Here is a 17,450-nt window from a genome sequence, read left to right as displayed (position 1 = left end):
CAAGTGGTTCAGTGATCAAAAAGCTACTTTCAATGTAGGAGACATGGTTTCAAATCCTAGGCCCAGAAAACCCCCTGGAAAAGGAAAGGCAACCCACTTCAGTATGCTTGCCTGGGAAATCCCATGGAAAGAGGAGCCTGGCAGACTACAGTCCATGGGGTAATAGAGTTAGACACAACTTAGTAACTAAACAGCAACATACATATATGTATACTTTTCTCTCTCTCTCTCTTTTCTATTGGAGTACAGCTTTACCCTCCAGGGATTGTTTCATCAATAATAGTATTGTTTTTTCTAATATATCTGTTGATTTTCTAAGTCCAATTTATTTTTATTCTTTGTTCCTGTTCTGCTCCCTTTTGTTTTTATTATTATTTTTTTTCTTCTTTGTTTTTGGAGTTTGGTTTTAAGCTACAGTGCCTGTTTCAAACAAATTCATATTTTTATAGCATATCTGTTAGCATTCTAAATGTATTATATTTATTACTCTTTTTTGTCATTCTGCTACTTTCTTTTTTTGAATTATAAAGTCTCAGAAGAAGAAGAGAAAGAGTCTGTGAAAATATGTGAAGAGATAATAGTTGAAAATTTCCCTAACATCTGACAGGAAATAGCTCCCCAAGTACAGGAAGCACAGAGTCCTAAACAGGATAAATCCTAGGAGAAAGATACCAAGATACATATTAATCAAACTAACAAAAACTAAATATAAGGAGGAAAAGTAGCAATGTAAAAGCAAAACATAACATATAAAAGAACCAGAAATTCTGTAGGCCAGAAGGAAGTGTCAGGATATATTAAAAGTGATAAAAGAGAAAAACCCTACAACTAAAATGACTCTACCCAGCAAGGATCTCACTCAGATTTGATGGAGAAATCAAAAACTTTACAGACAAGCAAAAGCTAAGAGAATTCAGCACCACCAAACCATCATTACAACAAATGCTAAAAAAATCTTCTCTAGGCAAGAAACACAAGAAATGAAAAAGACACACAAAATCAAGCCCAGAATAATTAAGAAAATGGCAATAGGAACATACATATTGATAATGACCTCAAATGTAAATGAGTTAAATGCCCCTATCAAAACACACAGACTGGATGTATGAATACAGAAATAAGAACCATATACCTGCTGCTTACAAGAGACCCACTTAAGATCTAAAGACACATACAGACTGAAAATGAGGGGATATAAAAAGATATTCCATGCAAATGGAAATCAAAAGAAAGCTGGAATAAAACAGACTTAAAGTAAAAACTCTTACAAGAGATAAAGAAGGACACTGCATAATGAAAAAGGGATCAATCCAAGAAGAAATTACAGTTATAAATATTTATGGGCTTCCATGGTGGCTCAGAGGTTAAAGCGTCTGCCTGCAATGCAGGAGACCTGGGTTTGACCCCTGGGTTGTGAAGATCCCCTGGAGAAGGAAATGGCAACCACTCCAGTATTCTTGCCTGGAGAATCCCATGGATGGAGGAGCCTGGTGGGCTACAGTCCATGGGGTCGCAAAAAGTCCGACACGACTGAGCGACTTCACTTTCACCTTCAGAGGTGCACCTCAATACATTAGTAAAATGCTAACAACCATAAATATGGAAACAACAGTAGCACAATAATAACAGGGGTCTTTAACACCCTGCTCCTAAGTCGCTTCAGCCATGTCCGACTCTGTGCGACCCCATAGACGGCAGCCCATGAGGCTCCCCCATCCCTGGGATTTTCCAGGCAAGAATACTGGAATGGGTTGCCATTTCCTTCTCCAATGCATTAAAGTGAAAAATGAAAGTGAAGTCGCTCAGTCGTGTCCGACTCTTAGCGACCCCATGGACTACAGCCCACCAGGCCCTCCGTCCATGGGATTCTCCAGGCAAGAATACTAACACCCTACATAGACCAATGAACAGATCATCCAGGCAGATAATTAATAAGGGAAACACAAGCCTTAAATGACATATTAGATCAGATGGGCCTAATTGATATCTTCAGGACATTCCATCCATAAACAGCAAAATACACATTTTTCTCAAGTGCACGTGGAACATTCTCCAGGATAGTTCACATCTTGGGTCACAAATCAACTCGCAGTAAATGTAAGAAAATTGAAACTGTATCAAGCATCTTTTCTGAGCCACAACACTATGAGATTATGTATCAATTACAGGGGGAAAAAGTGTAAAAACACAAACACATGGAGGCTAAACAGTACATTTCTAAAAATCAAGAGGTGACTGAAGAAATCAAAGGGGAAATTAAAAAAAAAAATACCTACTAACAAATGACAATAAAAACATGATGACTCACAACCCATGGGATACAGGAAAATTTCTATGAGGGAAGTTTAAAGGAATAAAAGCCTACTTCAAGAAATGGAAAAAAAAATCAAATAAACAATATAAACTTACACCTAAAACAAGTGGAAAAAGAAAACAAAAACCCCAAAGTTAGTAGAAAGAAAGGAATCACAAAATCAGATAAGAAATATTAATAAACAAAAAATACTAAGAAAACAAGAACAAAGATCAATAAACTTAAAGCTGGTTCTTTAAGAATATAAACAAAATTGATACACCATTAGCCAGAGTCATTGAGGGAAGAAAAGGAAGACTCAAATCAATAAAATTAGAAACACAAATGGAGAAGTTGCAACAGACAACACAGAACTACAAAGGATAAAAAGAGACTACTATGAGCAACTAAATGCCGATAAATTTGACAACCTTGAAGAAATGAAAATGAAACTTTTAGAAAAGCACAGCCTTTCAAGATTAAACCAGGAAGAAATAGAAAATATAACAGACTAAAAAACATCTATTTCTGCTTTATTGATTATGCTAAAGCCTTGGACTGTGTGGATCACAATAAACTGTGGAAAATTCTGAAAGAGATGGGAATACCAGACCACCTGACCTGCCCCTTAAGATACCTGTATGCAGGTCAGGAAGCAACAGTTAGAACTGGACATGGAACAACAGACTGGTTCCAAATAGGAAAAGGAGTACGTCAAGGCTGTATATTGTCACCCTGCTTATTTAACTTATATGCAGAGTACATCATGAGAAACCCTGCACTGGAGGAAGCACAAGCTGGAATCAAGATTGTCAGAAGAAATATCAATAACCTCAGATATGCAGATGACACCACCCTAATGGCAGAAAGTGAAGAATTAAAGAGCCTCTTGATGAAAGTGAAAGAGGAGAGTGAAAAAAGTTGGCTTAAAGCTTAACATTCATAAAACGAAGATCATGGCATCCGGTCCCATCACTTCATGGCAAGTAGATGGGGAAACAGTGTCAGACTTTATTTTTCTGGGCTCCAAAATCACTGCAGATGGTGATTGCAGCCATGAAATTAAAAGATGCGTACTCCTTGGAAGGAAAGTTATGACCAACCTAGACAGCATATTAAAAATCAGAGACATTACTTTGCCAACAAAGGTCCGTCTAGTGAAGGCTATGGTTTTTCCAGTGATCATGTATGGATGTGAAAGTTGGACTATAAAGAAAGCTGAGGACGAAGAATTGATGCTTTTGAACTGTGGTGTTGGAGAAGACTCTTGAGAGTCCCTTGGACTGCAAGGAGATCCAAACAGTCCATCTTAAAGGAGATCGATGCTGGGTGTTCATTGGAAGGGCTGATATTAATGCTGAAACGCCAATACTCTAGCCACCTGATGCGAAGAGCTGACTCATTGGAAAAGACCCTGATGCTGGGAAAGATTGAGGGCAGGAGAAGGGGACAACAGAGGATGAGATGGTTGGATGGCATTACCGACTCAATGAACATGGGTTTGGGTGAACTCCAGGAGTTGGTGATGGACTGGGAGGCCTGGCGTGCTGCAATTCATGGAGTCGCAAAGTGTCGGACACAACTGAGTGACTGAACTGAACTGAATCACAAGCTGAAATCAAAACTGTGATCAAAAATCTTCCAAAAGTCAAAAGTCAAGGGCTAAATGGCTTGACAATGTATTCTATCAAACAGCTAAAGAGCTGACAACTATCCCTCTGAAGCTATTCCAAAGAATTGCAGAGGGAGAAACATTCCCAAACTCATTCTATGAGCCCATCACTGTGATATTAAACATGACAAAATATCACACACACACATACACACACACACAAAATCACAGGCCAATATTACTGATGAACAAACATAGACGCAAAAATTCTCAACAAGAGAATGGTGGAGAAATCAAAAAATAAAAATAGTACTGTAGACATAGGCTCACTTGTCCTCTTTATTTTCTGCAATACCCACAATTTTTTAACTTATGACAATTCAAAGAGAAAATCTGAGCAAAAAAACAAAAAGGCAAATTTTATCTTGTCTGAAGAAACAGCTATTTGAATATGCGGGGAAAACATGAAATTGGGTATAAACCTAAAGAATTTAGGGTTTGAAAATTACATAAAGCTTATGCAAAGGTTAACTGAGACATACTTAATTTTATATAAGATTTTTGGAAAGTACTAATAGAGACTGTATTAGTCAGGGTTCTCAGAGAAAGAGAGCCAATAGGATATGCAGAGGTAGGGAGATTTGTAGATGGTGTTGGAGAAGACTCTCGAGAGTCCCTTGGACTGCAAGGAGATCCAACCAGTCCATTCTAAAGGAGATCAGCCCTGGGATTTCTTTGGAAGGAATGATGCTAAAGCTGAAACTCCAGTACTTTGGCCACCTCATGCGAAGAGTTGACTCATTGGAAAAGACTCTGATGCTGGGAGGGATTGGGGGCAGGAGGAGAAGGGGACGACAGAGGATGAGATGGCTGGATGGCATCACTGACTCGATGGACGTGAGTCTGAGTGAACTCCGGGAGTTGGTGATGGACAGGGAGGCCTGGCGTGCTGCGATTCATGGGGTCGCAAAGAGTCGGACACGACTGAGCGACTGATCTGATCTGAAGGAGGCAAAAGATCTGTACTTGAAAAAACTAAAAATAAAGCTATCGCATGACCAATCAATCCCCCTCCTAGGCATATAACTGGAGAAAACCATCATTCAAAATGATGCATGCAGCTGGATATTCCTTGCAACACTGTTTGCAATAGTCAAGACACAGAAACAGCCTTGATATTCATCAACAGATGAATGGATAAAGAAGTTGTGGTACATATATGCAATGGAACATTACTCTCATAAAAAGGAACGACTTTGAGTCAGTTAAACTGAGGTTGATGAACCCAGAGCTTGTTACACAGAGTGAAGTGAGTCAGAAGGAAAAAAATTTTTGTATTAATGCATATGTATGGAATGTAGAAAAATGGTACTGTTGAACCTATTTTCAGGGCAAGAATAGACATACAACTATAAGAGAACTGACTTTTGGACACAGCAGAGGGAGGAGAGAGTGGGATGGATTGAGACCGTAGCACTGAAACATATACATTACCATTTGTAAAATAGATGGTGGGAAGTTGCTTTATAACACAGGGAGGTCATCCAGATAGAAAATTAAAAAGAAAACATAATCATTAAATGATACATTAGAATGTATCGGTTCAGTTCGGTTCAGTTCAGTCACTCAGTCGTGTCCGACTCTCTGCGACCCCATGAATTGCAGCACGCCAGACCTCTGTGTCCATCACCAACTCCCGGAGTTCACTCAGACTCACGTCCATCGAGTCAGTGATGCCATCCAGCCATCTCATCCGCTGTCGTCCCCTTCTCCTGCCCCCAATCCCTCCCAGCGTCAGAGTCTTTTCCAATGAGTCAACTCTTCGCATGAGGTGGCCAAAGTACTGGAGTTTCAGCTTTAGCATCATTCCTTCCAAAGAAATCCCAGGGCTGATCTCCTTCAGAATGGACTGGTTGGATCTCCTTGCAGTCCAAGGGACTCTCAAGAGTCTTCTCCAACACCACAGTTCAAAAGCATCAATTCTTCGGTGCTCAGCCTTCTTCACAGTCCAACTCTCACATCCATACATGACCACTGTATAGACTTATTTAATAATTGCTGTTTATAGGACATTCCATCTGAAAATGGCAGACTACACTTTCTTCTCGTGGAGTATTCACACAGCCCATTGTGACAACCTAGAAGGATGGGATGGAGGGGAAGGGGAGGAAGACTCAAGAGGGAGGGGATACCAATGTTCATCGCAGCACTGTTTATAATAGCCAGGACGTGGAAGCAACCTAGATGTCCATCAGCAGATGAATGGATAAGAAAGCTGTGGTACATACACACAATGGAGTATTACTCAGCCATTAAAAAGAATACATTTGAATCAGTTCTAATGAGGTGGATGAAACTGGAGCCTATTATACAGAGTGAAGTAAGCCAGAAGGAAAAACATAAATACAGTATACTAATGCATATATATGGAATTTAGAAAGATGGTAACAATAACCTGGTGTACGAGACAGCAAAAGAGACACTGATGTATAGAACAGTCTTATGGACTCTGTGGGAGAGGGAGAGGGTGGGAAGATTTGGGAGAATGGCATTGAAACATGTAAAATATCATGTAAGAAACGAGTTGCCAGTCCAGGTTCGATGCACGATACTGGATGCTTGGGGCTAGTGCACTGGGACGACCCAGAGGGATGGTATGGGGAGGGAGGAGGGAGGAGGGTTCAGGATGGGGAACACATGTATACCTGTGGCAGATTCATTTTGATATTTGGCAAAACTAATACAATTATGTAAAGTTTAAAAATAAAATAAAATTAGAAAAAAAATATTTGTATACGTTAAAAAAAAAAAAAAAAAAAAAGAGGGAGGGGATAAATATATACTTACGGCTTTCCTGGTTCAGATGGTAAAGAATCTGCCTGCAATACAGGAGACCCTGGTTCCATCCCTGGGTCAGGAAGATCCACTGGAGAAGAGAATGACTACCCACTCCAGTATTCTGGCCTGGAGAATTGCATAGACATAGGGGCCTGGCAGGCTACAGTCCATGGTGTCCCAAAGAGTTGGACATGACTGAGCGACTAAGCATGCATGACAGATTCATGTTGTTGTATAGCAGAAACCAACATAACATTGCCAAGCTATTTTCCTTCAATTAAAAACTTTTTTTTAATGTGGTGTATATATACAATGGAATATTACTTAGCCAAAAGAAGGAACAGATTACTACTATTTGCAGAGGTGGATGGTCCTAGAGATTGTCAGAGTGAAGTAAGTCTGAATGAGAAAAATGAGTATCACACAATATCACTTATATGTGGAATCTAGAAAAAAATGGTAGAGATGAATTCATATGTAAAGCAAAAACAGAGTCACAGATGTGGAGAACAAACTTTTGGTTACCAAGGGAGGAATGGAGAGTGGGATAAATTGGGAAATTGGACTGATATATATACTGTACTATGTATTTAAAAAATTACTACTTATAACCTACCATATAGAACAGGGAACTCTACTCAGTGCTCCCTGGTGACCTGAATGGGAAGAAAATCTAAAAAAGAGTCAGTATTCGTGTATGTATGACTGATTCACTTTGCTGTAGAGCAATAAATTAATTCAGCATTGTAAAATCACTATTCTCCAATTAAAATTAATTTATAAAAGGTGTGAAGTGAAAGTATAAGTGTTCTGCGCTCAGTTGTGTCTGACTCTTTGAAACCCCATGGACTGTAGCCCACCAGGCTCCTCTGTCCATGGGATTTTCCAGACAAGAATCCTGGAATGGGTTGCCATTTCCTTCTCCAAGATATTGGCGATTGTTGTACTATTGTGTGAATGAGTTTAATTCAATTGATTTGTACACTTTAAAGTCATTACAGTGGCAAATTTATGAGGTGGATGAACTTGGAGCCTACTATACAGAGTGAAATATGTCAGAAAGAGAAAGACAAATACTGTGTATTAATGCATATATATGGAATTTAGAAAGACAGTACTGACGGTTCCACATGCAGGGCAGCAAAGGAGACACAGATGTAAAGAACAGACTTTTGGACTCAGTGGGGGAACGCAAGGGTGGGATGATTTGAGAGAATGGCATTGAAATATGTACATTACCAAATGTGTTACATACTTACTACAGTAAAAATAAGCTTGTTCCATCAAGAAAAGTATTAGTTTATTACTGTATTGTACACTCAGAGTAGGATAATTAGATTTTTTAAAAATCTGTAGGACATGTACCAAAATTACTGTAGTGAACAAATATTTCAGGCTGTCTCCTCCACTACATGAAAACACCTTTGTGTAGACACACAAATCTTATGTTCTGCAATCAATGTTTGGCAGTATAGAAACCCGAAATAACATTGAAATAACATTCAAAATATTACTCTGTACACACATTATCAATTCTGTGTGTACAGAAATTATAATAGAATTATAATTATTCAATAGGGAAAAAAATCCCAAAGCTTCTTCTGTTCCAACTTCACTCCCCTGATGTAACCACCCTCTGTCTCATTCCTGAACGCTCTGGCAATAGCATGAATGTCTTGTGATTTTAAGAGTTTTATGACATATTTGGTCCTTTGGGGGTTGGCATATATTTCTTGTTCTGAAGATACTGTGAATTATCCTCATTATTTTTGCTAACCACTTTCTTAGGGAAAATATCAGTGCTTCTCTGTAATTTAAACTTATTCTAATTTAAAAAATTAAGACTGTGTCCTTACACATGCATTAGAATAGAATTTAGTACACCTGCCACCACTGACATGAAGATTTCCAATATTTTTAAGGCTTCCAAATCCCTTGGATGCTCTCCTATTTTTAATGCCACTTGCATTTAATTTGTTAATCTTATCAAATATTGAAATAAAATACTGCCCATTATACAATATTTGCACACTTACTACAGAGAGATGATGCTGAAAGATAGCCATCAGTGAGTGATATTCTTCAGTTTATTTGTTTTCTTTCATGGTACATATTTAAGATAAAATGGTATCACAGAGTTTCTGGTAATTCCAATAATAGGATTTTCTCTTTTTGAAGTCCTTGGTATTTTAGTAGGTTGCCTACCTTCAGGGGAAGAGTTTGGGACTGCATAAGTGATTTTAAAAATATGGGCTCATTCCTGTAACTGTCATCATGCTTTCTATGTTATAATGTCACAGGACTTAGGGTTGGGTTACATTTTTCAAGAGTGATTTTTATTGTAATGGTTTTGGTGAGTCATTGGATGAGCAAAACTCTTCCTTTACAGGACTTTTTTTTTTTTTTTTTTTTTTACTAAGAATCTGGGTGTCATGAGCGTAGCTCCAGAACTTGCACTAAGCAACTCTTGGACTTTGTGTAAGCCACTGAACATTTCTAGAAATGAATCACATTATCACTAAGATCTCCATTTCCTCAAAAATTCAACTGAACTATTAATTCATGACTGTGATTAATGTTTTGATCCCCATCTGTTGGGAACACTCATACATGTTCATATGTGAGTCAACAAAATTTTCATTATCTCCAGAGGGGCAACTAAACCTACAGATGACAACACAGTCCTCAGTTTAGACTTTTACATTTCTGTGTCATCATAAACTCATCTGTGGTGACTCCTTGCACCGGGAAGTTATTTTATTGTATCATGACTATTCTTTATTGCACATCAATATACTTATTCACATATCCTCCCACACATCCACATTATGAAACCACTCCTGACATCTCTCCATGCTTCCTGAATTTGGATGGGATCAGAATACATCCCCTTGGTGCCTTCTCAGAGTATTAGGTGCTGCTCTAGTATGCTGGAGGGTTGTCTCAGCATTCTGGTGCAGTGAAGACCACAGCATTACAACTTCTGTGTATGAATTTTTGCAAATTCCTGAAGCTCTCTGAGTCCTATTTCTACAAATTCATGGGGAAACTCTACATATATTTTTTATAATTTATTCATTTGGTCAACTTCCAGTTATACAAATAGGTAAGTTCCCTGCTGTGGGATTTTAAAAAAGTTGATAGTTGAGTTTATAAATGCTCTATTCTCCACAATGCATGGACTCCAATTATAATAAATTCTTTTCCTTTTAAAAGACTGAAAAGACAAAATTCATGTTTTTGTTAAGAACAGTCCCAGAACCCTTCAGATACACCTGAGGCAGACTGATTGTTTTCTTCTAAGAGCTTCTGACTTCACACACTGTTCCTGCTAGGTCCTGTGTTATGTATTTAACGTTTATAAGAGGAAGAGATGGTCTGGGTCACTGGGGCATGACTTTGACAGCCTTAAGTGTTCATTCTTAGAAATACTTTTGTGAGGTTATCAACTATAACCTTCATTTTGCTTCAGTTCTACCTCCACCATGATTACACGCCATTCTAAAAACTGCTTCACAGTTTTCTCATTCAATGATAATTGATTAAGGGACTTCTGTGTGCCAAACACTGGGTTAGCACTGGGGACCCAAAAATAAAGTAACAGAAAGCCATAACTCTATGAAATTTTTACTCTAATGGATTGAGGTAGGTAATAAACAATAAATTGGAATAGAATATTTGTTCTATGGTAATAAATATTATGAATAAAAATAAAGCAGGAAAGGGGGAGAATGGAGCTGAGAGGAAGCTATAATTTTCAATATTAAATAACACAGTGAGGGAGGCCCTCAGTAAAATATGACTTCTGAGAAACAAACTGAAGGAGGTGAGGAATGTGAGCATGTGGCTGTCTTGGAGGAAAACCACTGCAGGCTTTGCTCCATGAAACTAGGGGTGTTCAGCAGGGGAGCAATATGACCATATTGCATTTTAATGTAATCTTCCAACTACTGTGTTGAGAATAACTTGAAGGGAAGTAATAAGGAAGCAGGAAGACAAGTTAGGATGTTACATCAACAGTTCAGGTGATAAATGATAACAGCAAGGGTCAGGGTAGAAACAACAGAGGTGGTGAGAAGTCATGAGAATCTGGATAAATTTAATAATAAAACAAAAAATTGCCAATTATTGTGGGATTTGAGAAAAGAGAAATGTCAAGATGGATTCCACGTGGCTATTAACTAAGTGGCAAAGGAGCACAGGCTCAACTTCTTAAAATTTTACTTTATACTGGACTATGAATGATTAACAATGTTCAGGTAGACAGCAAAGGGACGGAGCCACATATATAAATGTATCTATTACTCCCCCAAGCTCCCCTCCCATCCAGGCTGCCATATAAGATTAAGCAAATTTTAGCACAGGCTCATTTTAATGCCTGTGCAGTACTTCATTACTTGAAATACCATACCCAGTGATAACTCATCAATAAAAACCTAGGTTAATTCCAGATGTTGCTTCTGTAAGTAATATTTCAATAATAACCTATTGCCAAAAATATGTTTCCACAGGCTATGCATATTTCCATGTCATTTAGCACACATTCCAAACTGGCCTTCAAGAAGATGATGCAACGTCATCCACAGTGAAGTTGAATGGATGATTTAGGAGCAATGAATATTCATCTAGATTTAAAGTTTGCTCACTGATATAGTCCCTTTATACCTCACACCCTGTGCCCCCCACTCATTTGCAGGTGACTTGTTTGCCCTACATTTAGCTGTATGTGATGATGGAAATAGCCAATGTAAGTTTTCCAGAAGTTTTTATTCTGCTGGGCTTCTCTGAACGACCCTCTCTAGAACCCATCCTTTTTATCTTTGTCTTGGGGATTTATGTGGTGTCTGTCTTGGGTAATGGCATCATCATTGTGGTCTCCTGCATGGATGTGCATCTCCACACTCCTATGTACTTCTTTCTTGTCAACCTTTCCTTCCTGGACATTAGCTTCACCACAAGCATCGTCCCACAACTCCTGGTCAACCTCTGGGGACCACAGAAAACCATAAGCTATGGAGGGTGTGTGATCCAGTTCTATATCTCCCACTGGTTGGGGGCAACTGAATGTGTCCTCCTGGCAGTCATGTCCTACGATCGCTATGCTGCCATCTGCAGGCCACTCCACTACACTGTCATCATGCATCCAAAGCTTTGCCGCAGCCTGGCTTTTGCCTCGTGGCTTGGGGGTCTGACCACCAGCATGGTAGGTTCCACGCTCACCATGCTCCTGCCTCTCTGTGGGAACAATCGCGTTGACCACTTTTTCTGTGAGATGCCCCTCATTATGCAACTGGCTTGTGTGGATACCAGCTTCAATGAAGTAGAGATGTACGTGGCCAGCTTTATCTTTGTTGTCTTGCCTCTGGGTCTCATTCTGGTCTCATACAGCCGTATTGCCTGGGCTGTGTTGACGATCAGGTCAGCAGAAGGATGGAGAAAGGCGTTCAATACCTGCTCGTCCCATGTGGCAGTAGTGGCTCTGTTTTACGGGAGCATCATTTTCATGTATCTCCAGCCTGCCAAGAGAAACTCTCATGAGGAAGGTAAGCTTGTGGCCCTCTTCTACACTGTGGTCACCCCAATGCTGAACCCCCTGATTTACACGCTAAGGAACAAGACTGTGAAGAAGGCACTTAGGCACATTGTATTAGAGAACTGTGGTTTTGGAGGGACACATATATTTTAAAACTTATCACTTGTGAGGAGGAAGCAGATTTAAAGGCATCAAAACTGATTTGGAGTGTCAGGATATTTGGGATATCATTTCTATACACTATTTCTTAAGTTCAAAGTAAATAACAAACTGAAATGGGTGTACTTACATATTTTTTTCAGGCCAGTGCAAAGAGAACTTATTTTATGTTTTTATTTTTTATTAATAAGTATATTTTGCTAATTATTTATATAGCTTTGTGTATGTTATAGTCATGCTACCTATGATATTGTAAGTTGTTTATGTAGCTACATATGCTAATTGTTATATGATTTTGTTAATATTTTAAAGCAATGTCTGTCACTAAGGGTGTCTAATATGTGTGAAATCCTTTACTTTTTCTCCCCTAATATTTGTAATGACTCAGTGAGGTAGATAGTATTGACCTCACAAATGTTAGATAATTATAAAGTTATCAAGATTTTATGCTGAGATGTAAGTCTATTCTTTGTATCCATGGATATATTTGCCATTTTGGCTACAGTCTCTTGTGATGTAATAAGAAATATATACTTTTTTTTTTGTCCTGACTTCTGACACTGAGCTTCTAGGACCCTTGAAATTTTCTGAGTGATATGGATGAGAAGATATCTTTTATTTTTTTGAAAGGTTATCTTTCATAACAAGCACATTTCAACATACCTAAGTTTATGCCAATGAATTAACTCAAAGAAGAGTCCCTAGATAGCTTCCAGAGGATGCCTGGATACCAGAAGAACTGACCATGTGGTTAGAAGTTTGTAATTTCCAGTTCCAGCCCCGTGTCTGGGAAGGAGTTACTGGAAATTAAGTCATAATGGCCAATAACTTAATGAATCACGCCTATGCAATGAACCTCACAAAAGCTTTAAACAATAGTGTTTGGAGATTTCCAGGTTGGTGGCTGCATCTATGTGACATCTATAAAATGTCTTACACACATTTTATATGTGACAAGAAGGTAGAGTGCCCTAAACTCTGCCGAGACAGAAGTTCTTGTGCTCAAGACCTTTCCAAACTTCATCCTGTGTATCTCTTCTTTTATATTATTTGTAATAAACCAGTACACTAAAGTGTTTCCCTGAGTTATGTGAGTCATTCTTGCAAATCACTAAATCTAAAGAAGGGGTTATGGCAACTCTTGATTTATAGTTGGTCATAGACATGGATGCCAACCTGGAGCTTGCAACTGCCTTCTAAACTGGGGGTGGTCTTGTAGAGGACTTTGTTCTTAAATTGGCAGGATCTGGTACTAGATTTAGGTAGTTACTGTCAGAGTTAAACTGAATTACAGGATGCCCAGTTGGTGTTTGGAGAGTTGGAATATTGGTTATTGTTGTGAAAAAAATCTCACACATTTGGTGTCAGAAAAGATGTGATCAAAATATAATTCATGCACTTTCAGGAGAAGGAAACTAAAGAGGCAAATGCCTCAAAAGTAGAATTTTGAGTTGAATTTTCAGCAATTTAGAGATTTCATCAATAACATGCTGCACAAATGCATCTGTAACTATAGAAAGATCAGTTTCCCAATACAAGTCTACATATTCTGTGTACAGGATATGTAAAGATATTTTTATTCACTCAGTACTATTCATATGTCCAAGATGATTTCTGGAGGTTATGAAAACTAGCACACAAAGCTGCACTAAAAAAGTAAGTTAAGTTCAAGAGCAATCACTGGACTTGATGATTTAAAACTCAAAATCATATTGTAAAGTTAATAATATTTACATTTTTGAGATGGGAAAATTGTGATCAGAGGGAAAAAAATGATCATAAAGAAGAAAATAGCATTCATGTTTTTCTTTCAAACATATTAAGTAGGAGTACCACAAACTCATTTACTTTCAGCAATATTTTGAAAGGTTTTTCTGGACTTTTTTTGGCCAAAACCCTGTCTCTAGAAATTTGCTCCCACTTTTCAAATTCAACACCTCCCTAAATGTCACAAGTTGACTCTCAGACTACTCATTTGAATAATACCAACAGATATTGGGAGATTTGGATCTTGGATAAAGTAAAAGTAAATAGAGTATTGAGGTTGATAACTTATCAACACTATCAACTATTAATTCCTTAGTTTATTTCTGTTTATTGGGATATAGTTGGCTTACAATGATGTGTTTGTTTCTTGAAGTAAAGCTACAACAAACCTAGAGAGCATATTAAAAAACAAAGACGTCACTTTGTGGACAAAGGTCTGAGCTTGGACAAAGGTCTAAGCTATGGTTTTTCCAGTAGTCGTGTATGGATGTTAGAGTAGGACCATAAAGAAGGCTAAGCACCAAAGAATTGAAGCTTTTGAACTGGTGTTGGAGAAGATTCTTGAGATTTCCTTGGACAACACAGAGATCAAAACCCTTCATTCTAAAGAAAATCAACCCTGAATATTCATTGGAAGGACTGATGCTGCCACTGAAGCTCCAATACTTTGATCACCTGATGCAAAGAGCTGACTCATTGGAAAAGACCCTGATGCTGGGAAAGATTGAAGGTAAAAAGAGAAGAGGGTGGTAGAGGATGAGATGGTTAGATAGCATCACTGACTCATTGGAAATGAATCTGAGCAAAAACTGGGAGACAGTGAAGAACAGGGAAGTTTTCTGGGCTCCAAAATCACTGCAGATGGTGACTGCAGCCATGAAATTAAAAGGCACTTACTCCTTGGAAGGAAAGTTATGACCAACCTAGACAGCATATTAAAAAGCAGAGACCTCACTTTGTCAACAAAGGTCCGTCCAGTCAAGGCTATGGTTTTTCCAGTGGTCATGTATGGATGTGAGAGTGTAACTATAAAGACAGCTGAGCACCGAAGAATCAATGCTTTTGAACTGTGGTATTGCAGAAGACTCTTGAGAGTCCCTTGGAATGCAAGGAGATTCAACCAGTCTATCCTAAAGGAGATCAGTCCTGGGTGTTCATTGGAAGGACTGATGTTGAAGCTGAAACTCCAATACTTTGGCCACCTGATGGGAAGAATTGACTCACTGGAAAAGACCCTGATGCTGGGAAAGATTGAAGACAGGAGGAGAAGGGGATGACAGAAGATGAGATGGTTGGATGGCATCACCAACTCAATGGACATGGGTTTGGATGGACTCCAGGAGTTGGTGATGGATGGGGAGGCCTGGCATGCTGCAGTTCATGGGGTCACAAAGAGTCAGACATGACTCAGCGACTGAACTGAATATGTATTCTGAAATTTTAATTACTATGAGCATTTTCCTCAGTTTCATTATAACATACAAAATTAAAATAAATCCATATGTATTGAAATTCTTGCAAACTTGATTACTAGTTATAGAAGATGGATCTTAGAGTTCTGAAGCAAATAATGTTCACATGTTTATATTTTATGGAAATATAAATTTTGAAATTGTTAAGAAACTATAAATTTATACTTTTACCAATAGCATGTGGAAAGGCATACAGTCTCACAATTTCACTAACTTTGGATTCTGTGGATCATTTTAGTCTTTGCTTGTCAATTATCTGATCACTAGTGAGTTTTAACACCTTTTGAAATGTTTTGAATACTATATGCTTTCTGCACTAAATTGTTTTCCCCCTTTTTTCATTGTTGTTCTTATTGTTTTACATTTTCTTATTGCTTTAAAGGAGTAGTTTATACATGAATCTATTTCCCTTCATTATTAGAAGTGATAATTTTTCCAGTGGGATGTTTATTCTTTTGATATGATTTTTTTTGTTTCCTTTGTGGTACAAAAGCTTTAAATTTTGTGTATTAAATTTCATCAACCATGTAACTATAACTTCTTATAGTCCTTATTTCATTCAACAAAATGAAATATTATTTTAACTTATTTTGTATATGCAACCTGTTTTGTGTGCTGGAGATGCAAGAACAAAGAAGTGATGTCACCCTTTCACAGATATACAAGTTTATCAAATAAGCAAGCCTATAGAGAATGTAGGTTAAGACAAGACAGGACCAATACTCAATAGGGTGAGAGTGGAGAAGGTGACAGGAGATCTTGAGTTGCCATTTTAGCTCTTCATAATTAAATGGGGGAGGGAGATACAAAACATGAGTGTGAAGGGAATTTCATGGAGAAAGAGTAACTAGTGCAAAGGCTTTAGAGAAGAAAGAATTTCAGATGGAGAATTGTCAGGTGTGGGTGAAAGGGAGTGAGGGAAAGTGTGATCGGAATTTTTTTAATTTATTTATTTTAATTAGAGGCTAATTACTTTACAATATTGTATTGGTTTTGCCATACATCAACATGAATCCACCACGGGTGTACACGTGTTCCCCATCCTGAACCCCACTCCCACCTCCTTCCCCATACCATCCCTCTGGGTCATCCCAGTGCACCAGCCCCAAGCATCCTGTATTTTGCATCGAACCTGGACTGGTGATTCATTTTTTATATGATATTATACATGTTTCAATGCCAATCTCCCAAATCATCCCCCACCTCCCTCTCCCACAGAGTCAAAAAGACTGTTCTATACATCTGTGTCTCTTTTGTTGTCTCGCATACAGGGTTATCATTACCATCTTTCTAAATTCCATATCTATTCATTAGTATACTGTATTGGTGTTTTTCTTTCTGGCTTACTTCACTCTGTATAATAGGCTCCAGTTTCATCCACCTCATTAGAACTGATTCAAATGTATTCTTTTTAATGGCTGAGTAATACTCCATTGCGTATATGTACCACAGCTTTCTTATCCATTCATCTGCTGATGGACATCTAGGTTGATCTCTGAGAGATCCTTAAGATCCAGGTGCTGAGGGGTCTTTCAGACCCCAGGCAAATGTTGACATTTATGTTTTCAGACTATCTTAATAAGTCAGAGCAAATTATTTTATGCCCTGATGTCTGAAATATGCTTAGAAATGGTCCTCCAACCACAAAATTGTGTTTATTTTGTGTTTAATAGATTTCTATTTTATTCTTATCTTTTCAATCCCTTCTACAATGTCTGTGTGTGTGTGTGTGTGTGTGTGCATAATAAGACAAAGAAAGAATTATATTAAATATAT

At 38.1% G+C, this 17,450-nt stretch overlaps 1 protein-coding gene across 1 annotated transcript; it reads left to right on the top strand.

The window, feature by feature from the left end:
* The first annotated feature begins 11,472 nt into the window (after nucleotides 1-11,472).
* On the top strand, nucleotides 11,473-12,429 carry LOC109561014 (olfactory receptor 2C3-like). The gene has a single exon (XM_019963443.2). The coding sequence runs from the start codon at nucleotides 11,473-11,475 to the stop codon at nucleotides 12,427-12,429; it is 957 nt and encodes a 318-aa protein (XP_019819002.2).
* The last annotated feature ends 5,021 nt before the right edge of the window (nucleotides 12,430-17,450 follow it).

Source organism: Bos indicus, chromosome 7 (genome assembly GCF_029378745.1).
Source record: "Bos indicus isolate NIAB-ARS_2022 breed Sahiwal x Tharparkar chromosome 7, NIAB-ARS_B.indTharparkar_mat_pri_1.0, whole genome shotgun sequence".
Taxonomy (NCBI): Eukaryota; Metazoa; Chordata; class Mammalia; order Artiodactyla; family Bovidae; genus Bos; species Bos indicus.
The sequence above is the reverse complement of the archived record's forward strand: the minus strand, read 5'-3'. Positions and strand labels throughout refer to the sequence as shown.

Bases quoted from the DNA above. Each gene is read 5' to 3' on its own strand.
- LOC109561014 (XM_019963443.2), top strand. From the start codon at position 11,473: ATGATGGAAATAGCCAATGTAAGTTTTCCAGAAGTTTTTATTCTGCTG.